A 22,153-nucleotide genomic window follows, 5' to 3' on the forward strand; every position below is an offset into this window, starting at 1 on the left:
TTCCCCTGCTGCCACACGGGCGGAGCGTGCGAGCAGCCCGCGGCGCTGCTGGAGCCGGGGCCGGGGCCGGGGCCGAGTCCGTGCGGCGGAGCCGGGGCCGGGCCGCTCTGCTGGAGCCAGCGGAACCAGCTGCAGCTGCTGGTGGCGGCGGCGGAGCGGCGGCGGCGGCGGGGCGACGGGATGACCCTCAAGTCGGGGCGCAGCGCCAGCGCCGGCAGCATGCGGACGGCGCTCTCCGACCTCTATCTGGAGCACCTCCTGCAGAACCGGGCCAAGCCCGAGGTGAGCGGCGGCTGGAGGGCAGCGCCGCCCTCCAGCCCCGATCCGCCCCCGCGGCGGCCCCGGCACCCCCAGGGAGAGCGCGCCTCTGCCCCCTCGGCCCTCTTCCCCGCCGAGGCCGGGCAGGGAGCCCCGGGGTGCCCCCCTCCATCCCACGTCCCTTGTGCCCCTCCTTCCCCGCGGGCCCTTAGCCTAGCACCCTGCGCCCATCTCAGGCCCGGCACGGAGCCCCCGGGGGTCCCCCTCCATCCCATCCCTCCCGCACACGCAGGGGGGAGCAGGGCCCCTAAGGCAGAGACCCCCCCAGTGGGCAGGAGGTGGGCATCCAGGTACGTGCCCTGTATGTGGCACTGCTGGTCCCCCACACCCCAGGAGCAGGGCTCCTTCAGGGGGACATGGGGCACCTTGGGGGGATGGTCAGCCAGCGTGGCCCACACAGCACAGCCAGGCAGGGAAGAAGGAGCTGGGTGGAGGGGAGGAAGGCTTCAGCATCCTGCCACGGAGGAGCTTATGCTTGTTTTGCTGCAAAGTTGTAGCTGGCCTGAACTGGAACTGCCTGTCACATGAGCTGATTCAGCTGCTGAGCAACCTCCAGGCCCACAGCACAGGCTGGAGGGGTGGTGGTGTTGGATCTCAGCCCCAGAGAAGGAGAATGCAACCAGCCCTTCTCACACCTACGCTGGGGCAGGGAGTGGGCCGGGGGGGCATGCATACCCCACCTCCAGTGGAGGGAGAGCAGGCTGCACCAGCCATCTTGGTTGTACTGGGAGAGCTCCTTCGCCAGCCCATGTCACTTGGGGTGGCTTGGTTGCAAACGGGAGAAGGTCAACAGTTCCCGGTGCTAAGCAGCTGGTGCTTTTCTCCCAGCAGAGATTTTCGACTTTGAACAGGATTTGCTGATGGAGCCATGGCATAACGTGCCTGGGCTTGAGGTTTCCTTGTGGCTGTGGGGAGCCTCTGAGAGCAGGGAGAAAATTTCCCTGAAGTGCTGTCCTTGGCCGATCCTGTTGGACACTACAGCATCCAAAAGAGGCTTGCTTGTCAGATCTGTCCCACACCAGTGGTTCATGTGCTTTTTATGGCTCAACCCTGGCAGAATGATTCAAAAAAAAAAAGAAAAAAGCTTTTAAAGCTAAGTGCCTGGATCAGGCAGCTGCTGAGAGGAGCTCTCTCATCCCTCTGCCTGCAAGATCCAGGCAGAGGGCCTGTCTTGCCGCAGGCAGAGCAGGGGTAAATTGCCAATATCAGCAAGGCATGGAAAATGTAGGAGCTGGCCTTACAGCTCCCTGGCGTTACGGTATATTTATTCCCGTAGAGATAAAGAGGTGGCGAACTGGGATCTGCCTGGGGCCTTTTAAGAGGAGCTCTGTAGGGCTGGCACCCAACTGCGGTTACGTGTCCTGAGCTTGCCAGTCACTTATGCACTTGTCCCCATGTCACATGCATACAGAGTGAGTGCTGGCCCACGGTGGCTGTGGGCCCCTCTGTGTGACAGTAGGGACATCACCCAGCAGCAGCTCTCGGGAGGGTTGCTGTGTCCAGCTGGCTGCTCCTTGACCGGAGTCAAACAGAGCGGCTGGGAGGTTTCTCTTCCCCATTTCTTCTGGCAGAGCCACCCACTGGGAAGTGCCATCCTGTGTTCCTCCTGTGGCGGCAGGGCACACAAACCCTCAGTGAGTGGAAGGCGTGTCATCGCTAGAAAACAAGCCAAAGTGGAGGAAGCCACTTGCCCTCTTCCCTTGAGCCACACCACATGCCTGCATATCTTTTCCTTATCTCCAAACTGGCAAATACAGATTTACCAAAGAGGTGTGGGCTTTATTCCCAGCTGTGCACCTGGTTGGCAGGGTGACCTTGGGCATGTCCCCTTATCGGCCATGACTCAGTTCCCCAGCTGTAAAATGGGCAGCGAATGTGACCTTTGGGAGTCCAGTGGAGAAAAGGAGGGTACTTCTGGAGAGAGCTGAGCCTGAGGGTGCAGAGGGGACACTGCGCTTCCATGTGGGCAGCGGTTCCTGGCATCCAACTGGTGCCAGCTCCAGAGCAGACCAAGGCCACAGTCCCCAGGGACCAAATCCTGAAATCACCATGGGCAAAACTAACGGTTGAAAGCCAAGGAAAACTTCTGGGCTTGACCAAAATGAAGTGGGGAGGGCTGGTTCCAACTTTTTCATCTCAAATGCATTTTGCCATGTTCTAGTCTGTAATGACTGCAGGGGAAAAGCTGTTTTGCAGGGCTTGTTCTGGAAAGTGGGGATGGAGCGGCTGGGCAGCTCCTCAAGATTTCTTCTGTCAGTGTTGCAGTTTTACTGACTTTCCCTTGGAGGTGACTGGTTTCACGAACATATCTGGAAGGCTGCATCAGCCTTTCCTGGTGGGAAGATGGTGCCTTAGCAAAACTGACTGTGCTCCCTTGAAAATCTGGGCCTTCTCCATTGCAGCACTCCATGATCTGGAGTCAGTGCAAGGGCACACAGAGCCAGCAGCATCTTCTGGCCTCCACAACCAGTTGTATCCCTCCTATTTCTCTGTTCCCCTTCCCACTGCGACCTGCTGCTGTTGCCGGTGTCAGCAATGTAATCCTGTTTGGTTTAAATGTGGTTTGTTTGGTTGGTTTTTTAAAAACCTGGATCATATTGCTGGAAGGGGTCTTGGGTGAGGTTGCTCCTGCAGTTGTGCTGGCAGACCTGAGAAGGCAGTAGCCCCCAGCAGAAGGCACGGATGAATTACTTCTAAATGTCCACATGGCTGTTGCTCCACAGCCTGCTGGAGCAGCCCAAAAGCAACTCCCAAGCTCAATTTTTTTTTTGCTAGTTTGCTCTTTTTACACATTGCTGTGTTTTTTAAGCTGTACTGAGACCGTGATGCACACATCTGCTGGACGGTGGGGAGGTGAGGTTGGAGCACTAGAGGGCGAGAGGAGAGGTTGCTGGGCCAGGACACCTCTGCACCAAACAGTGCCCCAGCCTCCCTGCACACACCCACAGTGATTATAATGTCAGGGGTGATGACTCCTGGAGGGAGCTAGGATTTTGTGGCTCACTGTGGGCAGTGGAGCGTGTCTCCCTGTCAGCCAAGAGGGCAATCCCAGGGGATCCTGGCTCCAGGGTTCCCTCCTGCATCTGAGCTGCTGTACTTCGGGGGCCCGCGTGGCAAAGCCAGCAGCATCTGACCTTTCTCCACATGCTCACCAGGGAGTCTTGCTCTTCCAAGGCCACCTGATATTGAAGTCTCTTGTTTAGAGCAGCAAGGAAAGCCCAGGAACCAAACCCCCGAATGCGCCCTTTGCACTACGGTGCTGCTTTCCCGAAGTGCTGCTTCAGCCTCCTGCAAACAAGCTGCCCAGTTAATGTTTGATTTGCCCGGTCGTGTGCAACCCGGCTGAGCCAGCACAGCAGCAGGAACAACCCTGGCAGATGACGCTGACCCTGCCAGGGGACAGGATGCCAAGCCCTGGGGTCCTTGCCAAGGATTGCTCCACACTCACTGAATTCCCTGTTGGCAAACACTGCCCAGGGAGCTGGTGCCCTTCCCTCCGAAATCTGGGGTCTTGAGGAAAATGCAGGCAGGGAGCTGGGGTGCACCTCTTTGACCCATGGAGCTCATGGCTCCTCTGTGCATTGCCACGTGGAGCAGGATTTGTGCATGAGGATTTGTACCCTCACCAGCCAGCTGCTGCAAGGCACCCATAGGGCTGCTGGGTGCTCGGCAGGGCCCTGCCCAGCACACAGCAGCCCTATTGCACAGCTTAGCCCCCCAACCTCCTTGCCCCATGTCTGCCCCAAGGCTGGCCCCTGTGGTGACTGAGCCCAGGGCTGTGCAGAACCAGCAGTGGCTGGTGGCCACGGAGCCGGCTCTTAGCAGCACTCACAGATGTTTCCTGTGGAGCAGCACATAAGTAGCAGGGTCTGGCCCGCTGCCAGCATGACTCGAAAGGCCCTTGAGGTCACAGGCTATGCCAGGCCAAGCCGGCCGAGGGCGTGGCAGCTGCCAGGAGAGTGCAGGGTAGGCAATCCGGCCAGCTGGCTCATGCACATGGAGCATGAGAGCCACGCATGTCTCCTATCTGCGGCTTCTGGATGCCCAACACCAGGGCTGGAATCTGCTACCCCATGGGTCCTAGTCCTCTTCATGAGCTGGGCTTTTTCCCATCCCCATCCACCTGCTGCCCAGTGTGGTCAGCAAAAGCCTATGCCATCCCAGCATGGCTCTGTTTGGGGCAGAGGCAGTTGCCAGAGGACCCTGCTGGGTTCAGAGCTGCCATCAAGTGACTGGTGGCCATCTGCAGGCACAGCACGGAGTCTCTGATGACTAGGCTTGCTCTCTGGGAGTCACCAGGGTGTCTCTGGTGCTGCGTCAGCATCAAGAGCTGGGTGTTTTCTCCAGCTCTCAGCAAAAAGCAAAGGTCAGGGCTGGGAGGCTCAGCTGGCGGGGATGGTGGGGACGGCACAGACAGGAACTCCCAGCCCCTGGAGCAGACTGTGCTGTGTCCTGGGTCATTGGGCTCTGCTGAGCCTAGAGGTTTGAAGCCAGGGATTGCACAGTGTAACGCTTTCCCAAGGCATGACCAAGATAAGTGTGATCTGTGCTGACTCAAACCACTTCACGGGCACTTTGGCCTCAGGCAGGGCTGGAGAAGTTCCTTGTCCTCCTCTTCCTCCTCCCACCCGCTGGCTTGGCAGAGCTGGGAAAGCTGGCAGAGAGCCAGGGGCCAGCTCTAGGCACCTGCACTGCTGAATCTGACCCTCTGCCCTGCAAATGGCATGGCACCAGCATGCCCTGCTGGGGTTGGCAAGTCAGGCTGGGGGGCTGTGAGTCACTCTTCTTTCCACCCTGCGAGTCCTTAGCCTGGGCGCTGCTCTGGGCTGGGATTCAGTCTCCTCCTCTATGTTTAAGCTGTTGGCAGCTGGAGCCCATGCGGTCACCTTTTTCCTCTGAGGAGGAGGTTGGTTGGCTCTTTTAGAAGTAGTTGGCTTAAAAATAAATCACGCATCTTCCCTATCACTGCAGCATGGGCACACAGCTCCCTGCGCCCTTCCCACCCCGGCCCGGCCCTGCCAGCACCTTTTCGTGAGGCTGCGACTGTGCCTCGACGCTGGTCCATCCCTCTCTGCCAGTGTCTCTCCTGCTGGCCTGGCTAGCCCTGGCTCTGCCACCCCTGCCTTCAGCTCCCTCCCTGCTTTCGGCCATTGCACAGGGCTGGGCCACTGTCTCAGCCCAGCGCCACTCTGGCACATCCCTACCAAAGCTAATTTTGTTGTGGTTTAGTGCTGTGGCTACATCCCACCAGCAAATGCTCTTCACTCCAGTTGCACCTGTACCAACCTCCCCACAGCTTGGCCAGATCTCGCCCCTTGCCGGCATTGGACTGCAGCCTCTTCTCTGCTCTGGGCTGGGTGCCTGTGGTGGGCGAGAGCGAGGTGCGATGGCAGGGTCAGGCTGTCACTTCCCCAGCTGCTAACACGGAGCCCCGGTGCCTGGCACTCAGTTGGGTGTTGGCAAGTCAGTGTGTGGTGGGAAGAGGTGTTTGCTCTGCCTGGCTGGGTGTGGCATGCTGGGTTGCTGATGTCACTGATGCGGAACTAAAGCTGGTGAGGACCTTGCTGGGTGTCCCTGCAGGTTTGCTGGCTGTGGCTCCCAACCCAGGCGCTGCTGGGAGGGAGGGTGCAAGCTGCAAACCAGGCAGCAAAGCTGGCAGCCTGGTGTGGAGTGGTGCAGCCAGGAGGGTTTGCTTTGCCTCGTGGGCTGGCGTGGGGATTTGAGCATGCTGACAAGGCGGGCAGGGGCTGCAGATCAAAGCTGGCCTGGGTTTTGCTGGGCCAGCACTGATTTGGGAGAGGCTCAAGGAAAATCCACTGCACTTGGGGCTAAACTGGCGCATCTGTGAGCTGTGCGGAGATGTTGCCCCGTGTGCCCAAGGGGTTTAACAGGACTGCACCAGGCTTTCTCAGACCAGGAGGTGGCAGCTCACTTGTGGCAGCTGCATGGCAGAGCAGGTTTGGAGCTCTCTGCCCAGGACCCCATGCACCCTCCAACCTGCCCCAGTGCCAGCACTTGCAGGAGACTAAGAACAGAGGTTTCCCCATGGCTTAAAGCCCCTGCTTGGCTTCCCAGTGCTGGCCAGCTGTAGCTGCGAGCTAGGGAGGGGAACAGGGTGTTTCTGGCTGGCTTGGGAACACATTGCCTTCAGTGCCTGGATGTGGACATGGCTCTGCACCGTGTCGGTTGCCCATTGATGTAGATGAGGAAAGGTTGAACTTGCAAACTGAGCAAGAGTAGAGCCTGGCCCCAGTTCTCAGGGCTGAGTCCCAAACTGCTCCGTTCACTTGGTGAAGCTGTCCTGGGCTTTATATTCTGCAACAAGCTAGCTGTGGGCCAAGTGCTGCTGCAACACACAAGCAGTGTTTGGGATTCATCGCTGCAGAAGATGATCAGCTGTGGACTCTTTTGGCTTCTGCTACCTGTAGCTTTTCCAAAGTTTTCTTATCTCCTGTGTTTCCCAGGCTGGAAAACTGCCCACATCCACAACTTCAAGGGTGAAGCTCTTTTGCTCTTTTTCTTTTCTTGCTTTTACTGTCATCTCCTCCAGCACATGGGTCTCTCCTCCCCCTGTGCCCCACCTGCACCCCAGGCACCCTAACACAGTGGAGTAGCTCAGCCCCACAGCGGGGAGCTAGCACTCCCAGGCCCCGTTCAGGTGGAGCCCCTAAACCCCAGTCTTTGTTTTGCCCCGACAGGCCATCACCGAGTCCCTGAACACCATGACTGAAGACATTTATACCAATGGCTCAGCGACTCTGGGCAGCCCCTCCCACAGCAACAGCCGCGACGTGCGGAAGATACGCCTCGTCCAGTTCGAGAAGGTCACAGAGGAGCCCATGGTGAGAGCTGGCAAGATCCCAAAGCCTGGTGGCACCCAGAGGGGCGGAGGTGCAGGTAGAGCCATGCCAGTGGGCTGGCCTCAGGGGAGGCAGGAGATCACTGGAGACCTTGGCCACGGGAAGAGGGTGCTGGATCCTGCCTCCTGCCTGCGGACCCAGAGCAAGCCTCATCAAAGGGTGGTGACACTTGTGCCAAGAAGAGCTGCAGGAGGCTGGGCTGGCCAAGCAGGGGGCTTTCCCCCAGCCACTGCGCAGCCCACTGTGGACATGGGCCTGGAGAGGACTTTGCTGAGAGTGCGGGAGCTGTCCCCTCCAGCAAGCAGTCATGGATTTTCCTGTCTTCCAGGGAATCACGCTGAAGCTCAACGATAAGCAGAGCTGCATGGTGGCCAGGATCTTCCACGGCGGCATGATTCACAGACAAGGTAACAAGGCCCTTGTAGAGGCAGTGTATGGGGTGCACGTCTGCAGCTGGTTTCTTTCCATGCAGAGATAAGGCAGTCCCCCAGAACTGCTGGGTTTGCCCTGTGATGTGGACATCTGTGCCCGTTCCTCCACTAGGAATATGTCAGGAACTCAGGACTCGCTGGTCTCTCTGCATGGTTGTCATGTTAATACACTGGAGGCTTTAGGGACAAATGAAGGGTTGGGGGAAGGGCTCTCCCAAAAAGGAACCGGAGACTGTCTGTCTCTGTCTTGTGATGGGGTCACTGTAACGAGCGATGGAGACTGCGAGGGAAGCTCTTCCCATTCCTAAAGTGCACAGGTGTGCACAGGTGGGACAGGCTTGGTGTTGATTGGCTCTGCAGACCAAAGGAAGGTGCCAAAAAAAATGAATAGGTGCTATTTTCTAGTTTTGGTTCTTGCCAAAGGGGCATGGAAATGAGATGTTCTGTGCTTAAAAGAAGAGCCCCCTTTTCCAGCCTTGGATCCAAGTCGGAAGTCTGAGCTTACCCCTGCCAAGATAACCCAGGAGCCATTCCAATAATGGTACTGGAGCTTGATTTATAGCAGTATATCTGAGGCTGCAATCTGGCTGGGTATATAAACTGAAAACACACAAAGTCAAGAATGCTTGTGTTAAAGGCACTGTAAGGAAGCTGTCATTTGGCTTCAGGTGAGGTACTTGGGGTTGGGTTTGAATTATTCTGAAACAGGTGCTTTGATCAGCCTAAAGCACTGAAGGACACGCAGTGGAAAGCAACCTGATGACCTTCAGACTGGATGAAATGTGTGTATTGGGTGGAGGGGGAAGAATTCATTCCCCTTGTGCTTTAGTCCCATGTGCTTAGGTGACATGTGTGGCTCCACAAGCATTGCCCCGGCAAACACCGCAGTGTCCTGGCCACAGCTCGCCCGCCTAGGGGGTCGGAAGGCTGGTGGCATTGTATAGTTTGGGTTTGGTGAGCGGCTCTTGTCCGGTCCTGCATTTTCATGTTTCTCCTGTTGCTGGCAGGCTCCCTTCATGTGGGTGATGAAATCATAGAAATCAATGGGCAGAGTGTGAGCAACCACTCAGTTGACCAGCTGCAGAAGATGCTGGTAGGTATTTGCGTTTGGCAGGGCTGTTCCCCAGGGAGGACCCCCTTTGGCCTGCAGATGTACATGCTGGCTGAGCATTCACCCCCTTCTAGATACCAGAGCCAACACACAGCTGCCTGCAGCAGTGTGATGCGGCAGCGGCCAGGGCCGCTGTGCCAGGGTGCTGTAATACGGCCAAGCACCAGGTCTCTATACGCAGCCTTAGTGGTCTGTGCTTGCTGCTTGTTTCTGGCCTCCTGAGAGCAGCAGTGAAGGCTGTTGGCTGGGTCCCTGATGTGCAGATGTGTGTGTGGCTTGGAAACCACCCCTGCTTGCCAAGGCTCGTGTGCAACTCCAGCCCAAGGGCTGGCTGCTCTTGTGGACCTGAGCCGCTCCTTTAGGTCACCTTGGTGCCTGGTGGCACCAAGGTCATGGTGATCCTGCCAGGCCCTTGCTAGAGACAGCTTTGGACAGGGTCTCAGACCTGCCTTAGGTTCACACACTGATCCATGCCCAACATGTGGGACTTTGCCAGAGGGAGGGGGTGCTGGTGCTCAGGACACCCACCAGCAGCCTAAGCAGGAGGCCTGGCCCTGCTGCAGTGCCACGGTCCTCTCCTGCCTGGTGGCAGGATGTCCCTGCTCCAGACAGCGGGACCAAGGAGGAGCTTGTCTTTACCTCCTCAGAAGGGTGGTTGGCCCAGGAGGCCCCCCTAAGCCTCCAAATGTGGTTTTCCCCACGGGACCATGTAGGTCTTGTGAAGCATGTGGGGCAACAGTGCATCTGGCCTGTGGCAGGCAAGGGAGTGCTGTACCTCTAATGTCACCAGGAGGCCAAGAGTGAGAGGCCAGCATGGAGGGGACAGATGGAGGGGACCTGGCAGAACTAGCCTCTCCTCCCAGGCTCTTCACTGGGACAGCCAGGCCAGAGATGATACAGACCTACATGTTCATTCTGGTGATGCTTAGCTGTGCCCACTGCCAGCCTCTTGTGGGGGTGTTGGTGTCCCCCCATGGGGATGGGACAAACATGGCAAAGCTATGCTGCCACAGCTCTTGGCCCAGCCCCAGCAGAGCTGTTTCTGGCCAGGATGTGGTGTGCCCCAGCATCACAGCATAGCTGGGAGCACCCAGGAGCCTTGCCTTTGCAGGTCCTGGCACTGAGCAGCTCCCTGCACAGGTTGCTGCTGTCGGGCTGCCTCCAGGCACCACCTCCTCCAACTCTTCTTTCTCCCCTTCCTTTGTTCACTAGAAAGAAACCAAGGGGATGGTCTCAATAAAAGTCATTCCCAACCAACAAAGCCGCCTCCCTGCTCTTCAGGTAAGTGCAGCCTCCAGACCTGTGGGCTGTGCTGGGACATGGCTGTGGGGCTGGGTGGGGCCAGAGCAAACCCGAGGGGACCAGCGCTGGGGAGAGAGCTGTGCTGAGCCAGGGGAAGGACAAGGAGATAGCTGCCTGGTCACCTTGCCTGAGCTGCTGGGGACCTGTCCTGTGCTTACATCGCTGCAAACGAGCAGATTTTGGCCCTCTGTGGATGTATTTACCCAATGTGTATGAGCTGCGGCCATTAGAGCCACATCCCCATTACAGGGCCACAGCAGCACCTCCAGGTGCAGCACTGGGCTCTGACTGCTCCTGGCCGTCACTGATGCCTGGTACATCAGCCACAAGGTGACGTAGGTCCAGATGCCACCAGCATGCTTGTGAGCAGTGAGTGGGAGGAAAGAAGTGCTGGGAGAGAGGAAGCAGCTCCTTGCGCCTGCTGCCACTGCCAGGGTGGGGGTGACGTGCTGTGGCAGGGGGTGACACCTGCCTGGCTTTGCCTTTGAAGTCCTGCTGTGGCCGAAATAGGACAGTGGGGTAGACTGGCTCCCCTGCCAAGATTTCAGTGCGTGGTAGTTGGGATGCTTGTCCTGTCTCCAGGTGCAGGAGCCAACACCAGCACAGCCCCCCCCCCCACCGTCATGGTCAGGCAGGAGTGGGAAAAGAGCTCAGAGGCAGAGGGTGGTGGCTGGATGGTGCTGGGATGGGTTGGGGGAGCCCATGTCACCCTCCTTCCTTACCCAGAGAAGCTGAAGTCTCTGAACATGGTGGCAAGTGAAAACTGTCTCAGTTTCTTGCTCAGCCCATGCTGTCCCCATTCCAGCTCAACCAGCCTTGCATGTGTTTATTAAACACTGGCAGACGTCTGCCCTTCCCTGCTGTCTATCTGCCCTCCCTGGTCTGACCCAGTCAGCTCCCATTGGCCAGGCCAGCTCAGTGCCAGGGAAAAGTTACCTCTGAGAAAAAGAAGACAGTTGCTGGCTCACCCGAGGCTGGCCGTGGGCTCAGGGAAGGACACAGGGACAAACTCCTTCCCAGCAAGTTGTCTTGCTGTGTCCAAGGCTGTGGTGCTGTCTGCTCCCCAGAACCACAGCTCACGGGCTGCCTGCATCTCTGCTTGTTGCAGTCCACCACCAAGAGTAGACTTCTTATTTTGTTTCAACTCCTGGATCCCCATGATCACCTTCATTTCAGGGCCTGGCAGGCAGGACAGTGCAGATCCTAGCATTACAAAGCCCCCCTGCCCTGGCTTGCCCTGCAGCCTGGCAGCCAGCCACTTTGAGGCCAACTGAGTGTCTTTGGGGCCGGTCTGCTTGGGAGGATTCTAATGAGAAGCACTGAGCACTTACGGCTCTCAAGGTCACCTCCAGCGTGTTCCCAGACACAAACCACAGCCTTTTGACTTTAAAGACCAGGGCTTCTCATGCTGGAGCCCGCTCAGTACCTGGGCTTCCAGCCCCAGAGAGGGGGCTAGCAGCAGGCAGGCAAATGCTTGCATTTGGAGCTGACCCTTTGCAGTCCATGGGCGATGCCTGGAGCTGTTTGATGCTAACTCCTAATTGGTGTAAGGTAGGGTCTTTCCAAATGTGACCTGGCTGTGTCTGGCTTGGGGTACCAGGGCTGCGGGAGCAGAGGGCTCCAGGCAAGTGCTTGGGCAGTGCTTGCTGTGTGTCATTTGTGTTGATGACTAGCTTCCTGGTGCCAGAGAGTGCAAGCATCAGTCCTCATCCTGAAAGGACATTCCACTTTTCTTGTCTTCCATTGTGAGAGATTTCATATCACAGCTTGATCCATATGCTCTGCTTTTCTGGCAGTGAAAGGGAACCATGTTCGTGTCCTGCTGGCCCTGTGCCTCCAGCAGCACTGCTGAAGGAGGACATACTGTGGGAAATTGTTTTAATGTGGAACAAGGACAGCATGGTCTACTCTACCTGGGGAGGATGACTTTCCAGGCCCTGCCTATCATGTCCAAGGACAGGACATAGGCATCACCCCATGCCATCATCCCTTTGCCTGCTTGCTACGTGCTGTGTTTCTGGGATAACTTGATAGGGTTGTGCTCAGGGGAAGCCTGCATTAGTGCAAGCATGAGGCTGGGTCTGAAAGTGCTGCTTCCCCTGTAGAAGGATCTCCTGCTGGTGGTACGACTGCTGGGCAGTCCCAGGCACACCACCAGCTTGGGGCCCAGCACCCTCCTGAGTGATCACAGAAGTCTCAAACAACGGGGAGCACCCATGACTTGTGGGAGAGCCTGCAGGACCTTGCACCATGACTGGGGGCTCCCAGTAGCCTCAGGACCACAGAACAAAAAACCCCAGGAGGGGAACAAGGGCAATGTGAGGTCTATGCTTAGCCACAGCCTTACTTTGTTTCCTAAACCCTGCCTTTCACTCCCCATCATCCATACCCTGCCTTGGCTTTGCCCCCAACCTAGTCCTGACCTTATCCTGATCTTGCCGGCTGCACTGGCCAGAGACAAACTGCAGTTGCAGGAGCATTTCAGACAAGAAACTGCTCATCCAGGCACCGAGACCAAGCGACAGTGCAGAAAATGCTGGGTGCACGTATGGTCTCTGCCCTCCTCTCAGGGGCGGGTGCCTCTCATCCATCCTGTTGCTGTCTGATGGCCTGTTCTTCCTCAACAGCCTTCCTGGAAAAATAAGGTCCATGTGTGAAAGCCACATGCCATTTCTCTCCTGACCTTGCAAAGATGCTCGGGGGCAGCGAGAGCCCCAAAGAGCTAAGCGAGCAGAAGGGACAGGGAATGGCTACTTTCTCATGCCTTCCTGGTCCCCAGGGCTTCCCCAGCCCCAGGAGCATGGCACAGAGGCCTGGGAAGCAGCAGCAGCTCATTTCCAGTTGCAGCTGTGATGAATGTAATGTTGCAGGAATAGCTGATGTTGAAGAGGCAGGATAGACCCAGGCAGGGATAGACATAACACTGCAGCCTTGGCTCCTCAAAGGCCCCATGCCATGCAGGGGAGTGCCCGGTGGTGGGCAGAGGCCAGGGCACAGCAGCTGGGGATTGAGATGTGGCCTTCCCCAAGGTCCCCAGAACATGGGGTTGCAGGGTACACTGTTGTGATGGCTCCTCTCTGCTCACCCCATTGCAGACCCCAGTTGCTGTGCACCTGGGTGCTGTTGGTCTGGGTGCTAGGACTCATATCCAGCTGTCTCTGCTCACCAGCACTATGCAGCACCCAGGGGACTGCAGGGGGGCTACATCAGGGTTTGAGCACCAGCTGTGGGGCATGCAGGCCTGCCTAGAGGCAGCAGCCATTTCACTGTCTCCCAATAGGGCCAAGATGCCGTCCTCCTCCCTCACCCACCAGCAGCATGTCTCACTGCAGCTCCATGCCCAAGAGCTTCCCCCAAGGCTTTGTGCATCTCCTTTCTCCCCACCCAGCTTTGTGGGGCCTGGAAAGCAGCAGGGGCTGGGGTCCCTCCTGGAGCAGGGACGTACCTGGAGCCAGCTCCGCAGTCACTGCCTGGGGATGCAATGTGGGACTGGGAGCTGGACACAACCAAGTTCAGCCACCCCGCATGGCCATGCTGACTCTGGCCCACTCTCTCTTTTGCAGATGTTCATGAGGGCGCAGTTTGACTATGACCCCAAAAAAGATAACCTGATCCCCTGCAAGGAAGCAGGGCTGAAGTTTCAGACCGGCGATGTGATTCAAATCATAAACAAGGATGACAGCAACTGGTGGCAGGGCCGGGTGGAGGGCTCCTGCACCGAGTCAGCGGGACTCATCCCTTCTCCGGAGCTACAAGAGTGGTAGGTCCTTGGATTTGGCCAGAAGAATCTGGGAGTGGAGGCGGGAACAATGACCATGTGATACCAGGAGCGTGACCATGTTGGGTAACACCAGCGTCACTGCTGGGAAAAGGAGGCAAATGTCCCCTTCATCTGCCACAGGGTGAGCCTTTACCTGTCCCAGCAGCCACCCTGCTCCTCTTGCCCTTGCATGTCTGAGGGACAATCCTGCTGCTCCCCCAGGGCTTGGGGTGACAGCTGGACCATGGTGGTGTCCTCCTCTCTCGGCAGGCGTGTGGCGAGCATCACCCAGGCCAGTCAGAGCGAATCCCCGAGCTGTAGCCCCTTTGGGAAGAAGAAGAAGTGCAAAGATAAATACCTGGCTAAGCACAGCTCAAGTAAGTGTGAGCAGGGCAATGGGCTCCATCCCCAGCCCTGGCCATCACTACTACATCAGGGGAGGGTCTGTCCTCCATGGGAGTCAGACCAAACGGCCCAGCTGTGTTGGCAGTGGGACCTTGGGAGGCTACCCCACAGCTGTCAGCTTTTTTGAGTCCCTTCTCCAAAGTTCTCATAGCCTTCAGGTGGCCACAGCTGTGTCCCCATGCAGGTCTGTAGTGGCCAGGGCTGGCTCACACAGGAGCTCAAGTTCCCATGCTCTCCTGCAGTGACAATCTCTGGCACTCCTGGCCCCGAGCTCCTTGGGAGGTCAAGCTCCCGGACCCTCAAACGCTGCAGGCTGCTGAACACAGGGCAGGCGGTGGCCTTGCTGCTGCTTGGCAATTAGGGAGCAGCCCAAACTGCTCCCCACAGCTGCCAAGCTGTGTCCCTGGTGGGGCAGAGAGCCTGCCCCTCAGCTGCCTGTCCAAACACCCTGTGCTAAGCATGCCCTGGGCCAGCAAAGGCAGGTGCCTGAGGACATGCTGGCTCCTAGCCCAGCCTGCAGCTCCAACCAGCAACAAACAAGGCCATAAATCAGCAAGATAAATAAAGCTCCCCCAGCAACAAGCTCCCTGCAGTGTCCTGCCCCCTCCCCACCCAGCTCCCACGTCCTACTGTCCTGAGCAGAATTACTGAGCGAGAGCAGCGCTGGCTTCTCCTTTGGCAGCTGCTGGTCCAGCTCCCCAGCAACCTATCTGCACCTCACATGCTGCTTGCTGCTGAGGCCACTGCCCTTTTCCCCAAGCAGCCAGAGGGATGAGCTCCCAGCCCAGTCCTGATCGCTCCCTCCGTTTTGCCTGAGGACCTGGCTTCGGTCCAATGTGCACACAGTCCTGCTGCTGCAGCAGCCAAGCCAGCTCTGACCACTTGCTGTCTTGTTTCTCCTTCACCTCAGTTTTTGACCAGCTGGATGTGGTTTCATATGAGGAGGTGGTGAGGCTGCCTGCCTTCAAGAGGAAGACTCTCGTGCTCATCGGTAGGTCCTGCCCCAGGCATCCTCCGCAGCACAGGGGCTGCGTGTGGTGGGGCCTGGGGGGAACCAGTATTGGACAGGGCCTGGGGCAGCACTGCCCTTCAAAACCTAATAAGCTCTAGGGAGCATTTCTTCTGCCTGCAGCAGTCAACAAGCAGGCTGACCTCCTCCATGCAGCTTTGTGCATGGTCTGACACCTGCACTGCGATGCTGAGGTAGAGTTAATTCAGGAGTTTCCAGCTCCCAAGTATCTTTATGGATAATTTTTATTAAAAGCAGCTCTGGTCTGCGCAGCTTCACCAAAGCAAGCACTCACACGCTGTGGGTGCTCAGCGTTTGTCGGTGGACTCCTCAGGCATGGGCAGCCCATGCAGCCCAGCCATGCTGGCCGCTCATCAGGTACCAGTCCTGTCTGCAGCTGGGGCTGGAGTGTGCCCAGGACAGGGAGAGCTTCTTCCAGGGCTGGAAAACACCACAGACCAGCTCAGAAAAAAGATCCCAGGCAAGGCCCCAGGAGCTCTGCACCTTTCCTCAGACCCAGAGCTGCAGAGGGGCCCCAGCAGCTCCTGCCAGGCTTCTCTGAGCCCAGCTCCAGTGTCCATCCCTCCTTCTGCAGGGGCCAGTGGCGTGGGCCGTAGCCACATCAAGAATGCTCTGCTCAGCAACAACCCGGAGAAGTTCATGTACCCACCCCCATGTAAGTACCCAGCCAGGGTGCAGGGCACAGCACAGGGCACGCTTCCTCTCACCTTGAGCCAGGACCTTCTGAGAGCAGATGGGAGGTGGGGAGATGTTCCTCCAGTGCCACCAAGCCCCCAGTGTCAGAGACCACCACACAAGGGACTGTAGGGCTTCCCTGCCTGCTGTCCCACAGGCTGAACCTACCCACAGATGGCTGCAGGGCTGCTACCACCTGCATTGCAGAGATACCTCACTCTTCACATCCCAATGGCTCTCCTCAGGCTGGCTGAGTTCCCTACTTGTCCCAAGCAGGAAGGAGTTGAAAGGGGATTAGTACAGCCTAATCTTGAGGTACACAGGTCCTCCATGCCCTAGCCCTATGCTCAAAAAGGGAAGGCAAGATGCCCATGTCACCCAGAGCAGAGGCTGGCTACTCTGTTCTGTTCCCCAGTCCTTCTGGGGGCCAGCACTCACCATCTCCCTCCCTCCCCAGATACCACACGCCCCCAGAAGAAGAATGAGGTGGAGGGGAAGGACTACTACTTTGTCTCCACCGAGGAGATGACCCGGGACATCTCAGCCAATGAGTTCCTGGAGTTTGGAAGCTACCAAGGAAACATGTTTGGCACCAAGTTTGAAACAGTACACAAGATCCACCAGCAGGACAAAGTTGCTATTTTGGATGTTGAACCCCAGGTAGGGAGCAGGGGAAAGGGTGGGCAGGACAGGAGCTGCCACAGATTGAACTACCTGTGTGCTGGCTGTGACTGTCCCTGCCTTCCCTGGTGCACTGCCCACCCACCCTCCCCAAAGGAAAAAGCCAGGGAGTGCTGGGGTGGCATTTGCATTCCCAAGACATGGGTGCAGTGAGGGTATTCCCCGTCACAGCACGCACCTGGCTGTGACAGCAAGAGCAGGGCCAGGCTGCCATGGGAGTGGGGGTGCAGGGCCAGCGTGGGCCCCGCACAGGGACCCTTTCCCCTTTCCGACACGAAGCATGTAGGTGCTGCAGGGCTGGGGATGCCCTTATGTCCTCCCCTATGAGGTGCAAGGGAAGCCATGCTGGGACTCGTGCTGCAGCTTCACCCAACTGCTCCCACATCACCTGACTACCCCCAGGCTCAGGAGTCCACCCAGAGAGCCCATGGCCCCAGACTAGGGGTGGCCCCTTTAGCCCACCACTGCATCACAGGCACCATCGCACCCTGGCTAGGGGGCAGCATGGGGTAGTGGGAGACAGCTCCCACGCTGAGGAATGACCACAGTCTGGTAACTACACCCCTCTCTCCACAGACCCTGAAGATCATCCGCACAGCTGAGCTCTCCCCATTCATAGTCTTCATTGCCCCAACAGACAAGGCAGAACAGGTGAGTGGCAGGGCACCAAGACCAAGTCCCCCTCCGGCCCACGGGGGGGGGGGGGGGGGGCCGGCAGGGAGCCTCCTGCAGCAGCCCAGAGCGCTCTCCCTGCTCCACATCAGCTTCTTCCTGTCTGCATTGATTTTTGTGGTCCAGGAGAACAGGGCAACTTCGTCAGCCCAGAACCAAGAAACAGAAATTGGTGATTCCTGCAGCTGTAGATTCTCTCCCAGATTGACACCCCCCAGCAACCATTATCTCTGCAGCATAATCAGCCACTAACACATAGTGAGGTGCACAGCCCAGCACCCAGGACCATCTCCAGCTGCAGCAGTGCTGCAGAGCAGGAACATTTACCCTTCCATCAGCTATGCAAATGGGACATACAAACAGCAGCTCCTTTCATTCTTTGCCTCATTAAGATGCTCATCTCTCCAAAATGAGGATGAAAGCAGCACTGATGCTGCAGTTAACTCATGCAGCGCCAAGCACTGCAAGTCTGGCAGCCACGTGCTGCCATTTCCCAGGAAGCCCCCAACGCAGGGAGCAGTACTGCCTACCCTGCCCTGCCGCAGCCTGGACCAGCTCCCTGAGGGTTAACCTCCACAGGGAGATGGGAAGAGATGGGAGAACAGGGAAACCCACAGAGCTGTGCTCCCTCTGGACTCATGGCCAGCCAAGGCCACCTCTCTCAACCTATTAATTTGGGGTTTGTAAAGCTTAAGATACAGGTAGTTTGCAGGGAGGATATTTATGCAGCCTTCAGAGCAAGCATTGCACAGGCATTTAGAGGCACATTAACCTGCAGAGAATTGTAAAGCCAGATGCAGCAAGCTGGGGGGAGGGGGAGGGAAGGGGCAAGTGTCAGGGCAGAAAGGGCAGTTCTGCAGCCTGCTGCCCCCACTTCAATGCCCCGTCACCCACCACTGCCTCCAGAGGAATTAACTACTGCTGCAGTGGGCAGGGCCAGCCCCACTGGTGCAGGCACTATATATAGCTAGCTGCCGCAGCTCAGGTAACTGCTTACTAGAAGGGATGCAGCAGAGCCAAATGTGACCAACCCAGCAGAGCTCACATGACCCCGGCGAACTGCTTATTGCTCTCCCCTCTCCACTGCCAACAGCTGCCAGACAACACACAGTAGAGCTGCAGCGAGCACAGCACCCCAAGCTCATTCCCCACCCTCCAGGCACAAAAGCAGGGAGCCACCTACCTTTCAAGCTCCTTAGGGAGATACATGGAAATCAGTCTGGACTTCACTGCTGAGGGCACAGCTGCCCACAGGGACACACTCCTGGGATGCCCCTGCTAGCTGGGGAGCTGTGCAAGACTAGCCACACCAGCAGGAGGGGACAGGCAGTTTTGCTTTTACTATGAAGAGATTTAACTCTATCCCAGCCAAAACCAGTAGAGGAAGGCTGGTACAGCTCTGTCAGCTAGTTCTGTTCTGGTCAAAAGCCAGTGGGGACTATCCCGCAGGGATCCTACCTTGAAACCAGCCTTAGGCCTTGAGGTGGCTACACTGCTTGGCATAGTAATGAGCAGCCTGCTGCTCAGTGTACCTTCTCCTCCCAGGGAGCTGCCACGAAGCATTTTAAAGATAAAATATGAGACCAAGCAGGTCAGGCCTCACTCTAGCAGGTAACCTGATGCTCCCAGCATTGCCTAAGTTCAGCAAAACCCCCAGACACACATTCCCACAGATCGCACAACAGCTCCTAGCTTGTCAGACAACCTGCAGAGATGCTCTGTGCTCTGATACTTGGCAACCACTTGAGTTGTTTTGGTGGTGGGAGGGAGTTTGCCTGTTGGGGCAGACTGTGAAATTCCCCTCCTCCCCAGCCTCCTGAGCACTGTCTCCCATTTCTTGCAGTCAGAGGCTTTGCAGCAGCTCCGAAAGGATTCAGAGATCATCCGGAGCCGATACGCACACTACTTCGACCTCTCGCTGGTCAACAACGGGGTGGAAGAAAGCCTCCAGCTGCTGCAGGAAGCCTTTGAGCAGGCCTGCAGCTCTCCACAGTGGGTGCCCATCTCCTGGGTCTACTGAGAGGGCATCCGACCCCAGCCGCTTCACATCAACCATCCTGCAGCCATGGGGAGAAACCTTCTCCTCAGCTTCCCCCGATCTACACACAGCCCAGCACAACTCCCTTCCTCTGCTGCTCCATGGACATGGTCTCAATTGGTTGACAAACACACAGGGTCTCCAGATCTCCTCTCCTGGGGGAACACAGGACAGGGGCTGCCCAGGGGATGGCCGCCTCTGGCAGCACTGCAATGCAGTCTTAAGTTAGTGGCTACAGCAGAGCCCAGGGCACCCTGTTAGCTCAGAGCACAGCTCTCCACCTCACCAGGCAAGGGAAAGCACAGTCCTGCTGTAGCACCCAGCTGATCTTCTCTGCATCAGTCCCAAGGGAAGCGGTAGAGCAGGGGCTTTCCAGGCAGATGTCCCCTGCCATTGCAGGAGTGCACACTGTGCCACAAACACCTCAAAAGCCTGGCTGGCGTCCACAAGGCTTCAGGGAAGCCCACAGCTTAGGAGGCTTCACACAAATCACACCAGAGCTCCTACATCCAAGGGTTTCCCCTCACAAATGGGGAAAGGCAGAAAAAGGCAAGTGTGGATTTGACAAAGGTGGTGTGGAACACACCACACCCAGGTAGGTCTCACCCCACGCTCTGAGGTTGGAGTTTGCTGATTCACCCTGTGCAACTGTAGTTGTAAAAACTCATTGTATTTAAATGCTCACCGTGCAGCTTGGATTGTTACCGCCTGGCTGGAGAAACTCAGCAGCAGCTGAGGAAGTCCCATAGACCAAATCCCAGAGGGACAGTTCAATGGGTAAATTAGATCCAGCTACAAGCATCTCTTGCATGCAGTAGAACCAGTGTCTCTACAAAGATCATCCAGGCGTGTTTTCCAGAGTCTAGGGTGTCTCACACACTGTATGCAAACATAAAAGCTGCCCACACAAAGGGGTTCCTTCTTCGGCAGGAGTGTACTGACACACAAGCCCCATCACGACCATGTCCGGGAAGCATCACCATGGCTTCTGGGCAAACCATAGCCATCATTTAGGCGAAAATCTCATCTGTGTTCAGCAGTCAACTAGGGGAAAGGGGAAGGGGGTTAAGAAGTCTTGCGCAATTTTTTTAAGGATGCCAAAAATAAAATCTGTTGATGTGCAATAGGGACCTTCGTTCTGATCCACTGCAGGGAAACAATGAGCAGCAATAAACGTGTGCTGAAACATTGCTGTGACTGGTGTTTTACCTCTTAGGCTGAGCACTTGCTCACAGCTAGAAGTCTGCTCCCACCTCCTTGACCCTAACACACTCAAAAGTTAGGCAGGCCAGGACCAAACAGTCCCTCCAGCCACCGTCAGACCTCTGCAGCAGCTGACTCCAGCACAGGCAAAGGAGGAAAGAGAACACCCAGCTTCCAGGCACATGTCCCAGTGGGTTTTACCAAAGTGGAGGGTGGCCCCTAAGCACCTGTGGAGTCCTGACCAGCAACAAAGGCCCCTCTAGTGATGGTCCACATCAACATGACCATATGTCTGTACTAGCAGCTTCCTCAGGAGAGCACAAAGGCTGGGCAGAAGGGGCAGTCATTTACCTGTCGAGCTGCAGCATGCACATGCATTAAGCTGCCTCCCCTCCCCATGAACAGACCCACTGACCTCTTACAGGAGCCAGATGAGCAAGAAAATCACCTGTTCAAAAATAGGGCTTTTATTTTTATGTAAAAAAGAGTAAAAATGGACTTTTTTTTTCTGCTCAGGTTCTGACAGCCACCAGCTGCTGGCCCCTCTGCCTGTGTGTATCTCCAGCATTGGAGGGGAGAAAAGTCAGATGGTTAAGAGAAAAGCAATGCACAAGGCTAAGACAAACGTTACAGAATCTCTGCAGGGATGAAGCTCAAAACAAAAAAGCCTGGATCCTTCCCCATTAAAAGGGGCTAAAAATCCTGGCTCAGCACTATCCCTGTGACAGGAGACCCCCATCCCCAGCGAGCCACCCCAGATAAGGAAATGAGGACAAGTCTTTCTGAAACCACTCAAGCCACACCTAGTCCCCCTTGCAGAGCTGTCTCTGGCCAAGTTTTTCCTCATGAGGACTCTGATCACAACAGCTCTTTAGAAAAGCATACTAGCCAGCTGCCTTCTGATTACTTTGCTTCTGCACCCAGCAGCATCCTCACTTATAGCCTTCAGAGCATATTAGATATCAAAACCAGTGAAGGCAACTGAAAGTGCTGCAGTCCTATTCCAACAACTGGATAGAGAAGAGCAAAGAGCCAGCAAGAGGTACACACTGACAAGGTCACTGGGGCATTGGGTCTGGGGATCAGCCAACAACTAACAAGCAGGTCCCCGCACTATAAAGCAAAAAGCAGGAATTTAATGTTCTAATCCTTTTATGACAAAAAAAGTACTGAAGAATATCTGGGTGGACTGTTTGATCTCATCTAGCTGAGGGTTAAGCCAAGCATACGGCCAGGTTAAAACAAACCAGAGCCCTTCAAATAACCAATTTGACTGTCCCCATCCAAACGGGCCATGACAAAGCCAGCCCTCCAGACACCAACACACTGCTCCAGCCTTGGAAGAAAAGGAAGAAAGAGGCAGGACAAGAGAGGGGAGAAACATTATTCCTCCCTCTCAAGGTGAAAACAGAGACACCACGTAAGAGCCAGGAGCTACAGCTTCCCTGAAGATACCACTTCTATTGGCATCATGGCGTTCAGCTTTAGAGGGCAATCCAGTGCAGGGGCAGTCAGGAACCCTGCTCCTCTGGCAACCCTTAAAACAGGATGAGGAGGGGTACCTGAGCAGGGCGTATCCTGGGCAAACACACCCAGCTCACTTGTATACACAGCAGAAAAGGAACGTGGAACTTGCTGGCCCCTCTGCCATGCAGCCAGTCCTCTTT

The 22,153-nt window shown here is 56.6% G+C and overlaps 2 protein-coding genes across 2 annotated transcripts in view; one reads left to right on the plus strand and one right to left on the minus strand.

The window, feature by feature from the left end:
- MPP1 (MAGUK p55 scaffold protein 1) lies at positions 1 to 20,473 on the plus strand. The gene is made up of 12 exons (XM_072877478.1): positions 1 to 282; positions 7,017 to 7,160; positions 7,507 to 7,585; positions 8,617 to 8,702; positions 9,933 to 10,001; positions 13,586 to 13,782; positions 14,053 to 14,159; positions 15,098 to 15,178; positions 15,792 to 15,872; positions 16,350 to 16,552; positions 17,150 to 17,224; positions 19,089 to 20,473. The coding sequence occupies exons 1-12, from the start codon at positions 181 to 183 to the stop codon at positions 19,263 to 19,265; spliced, it is 1,401 nt and encodes a 466-aa protein (XP_072733579.1). The 5' UTR covers positions 1 to 180; the 3' UTR covers positions 19,266 to 20,473.
- DKC1 (dyskerin pseudouridine synthase 1) overlaps positions 20,185 to 22,153 on the minus strand; it is a 12,200-nt gene continuing 10,231 nt past the window's right edge. The window contains exon 16 of the mRNA XM_072877477.1: positions 20,185 to 20,327. Within this exon, the coding sequence (XP_072733578.1) occupies positions 20,324 to 20,327 (4 nt within the window). The 3' untranslated portion in view covers positions 20,185 to 20,323. The remainder of the gene's footprint in view (positions 20,328 to 22,153) is intronic.

The sequence above is a fragment of the Ciconia boyciana genome, chromosome 12 (assembly GCF_034638445.1).
Source record: "Ciconia boyciana chromosome 12, ASM3463844v1, whole genome shotgun sequence".
NCBI lineage: Eukaryota > Metazoa > Chordata > Aves > Ciconiiformes > Ciconiidae > Ciconia > Ciconia boyciana.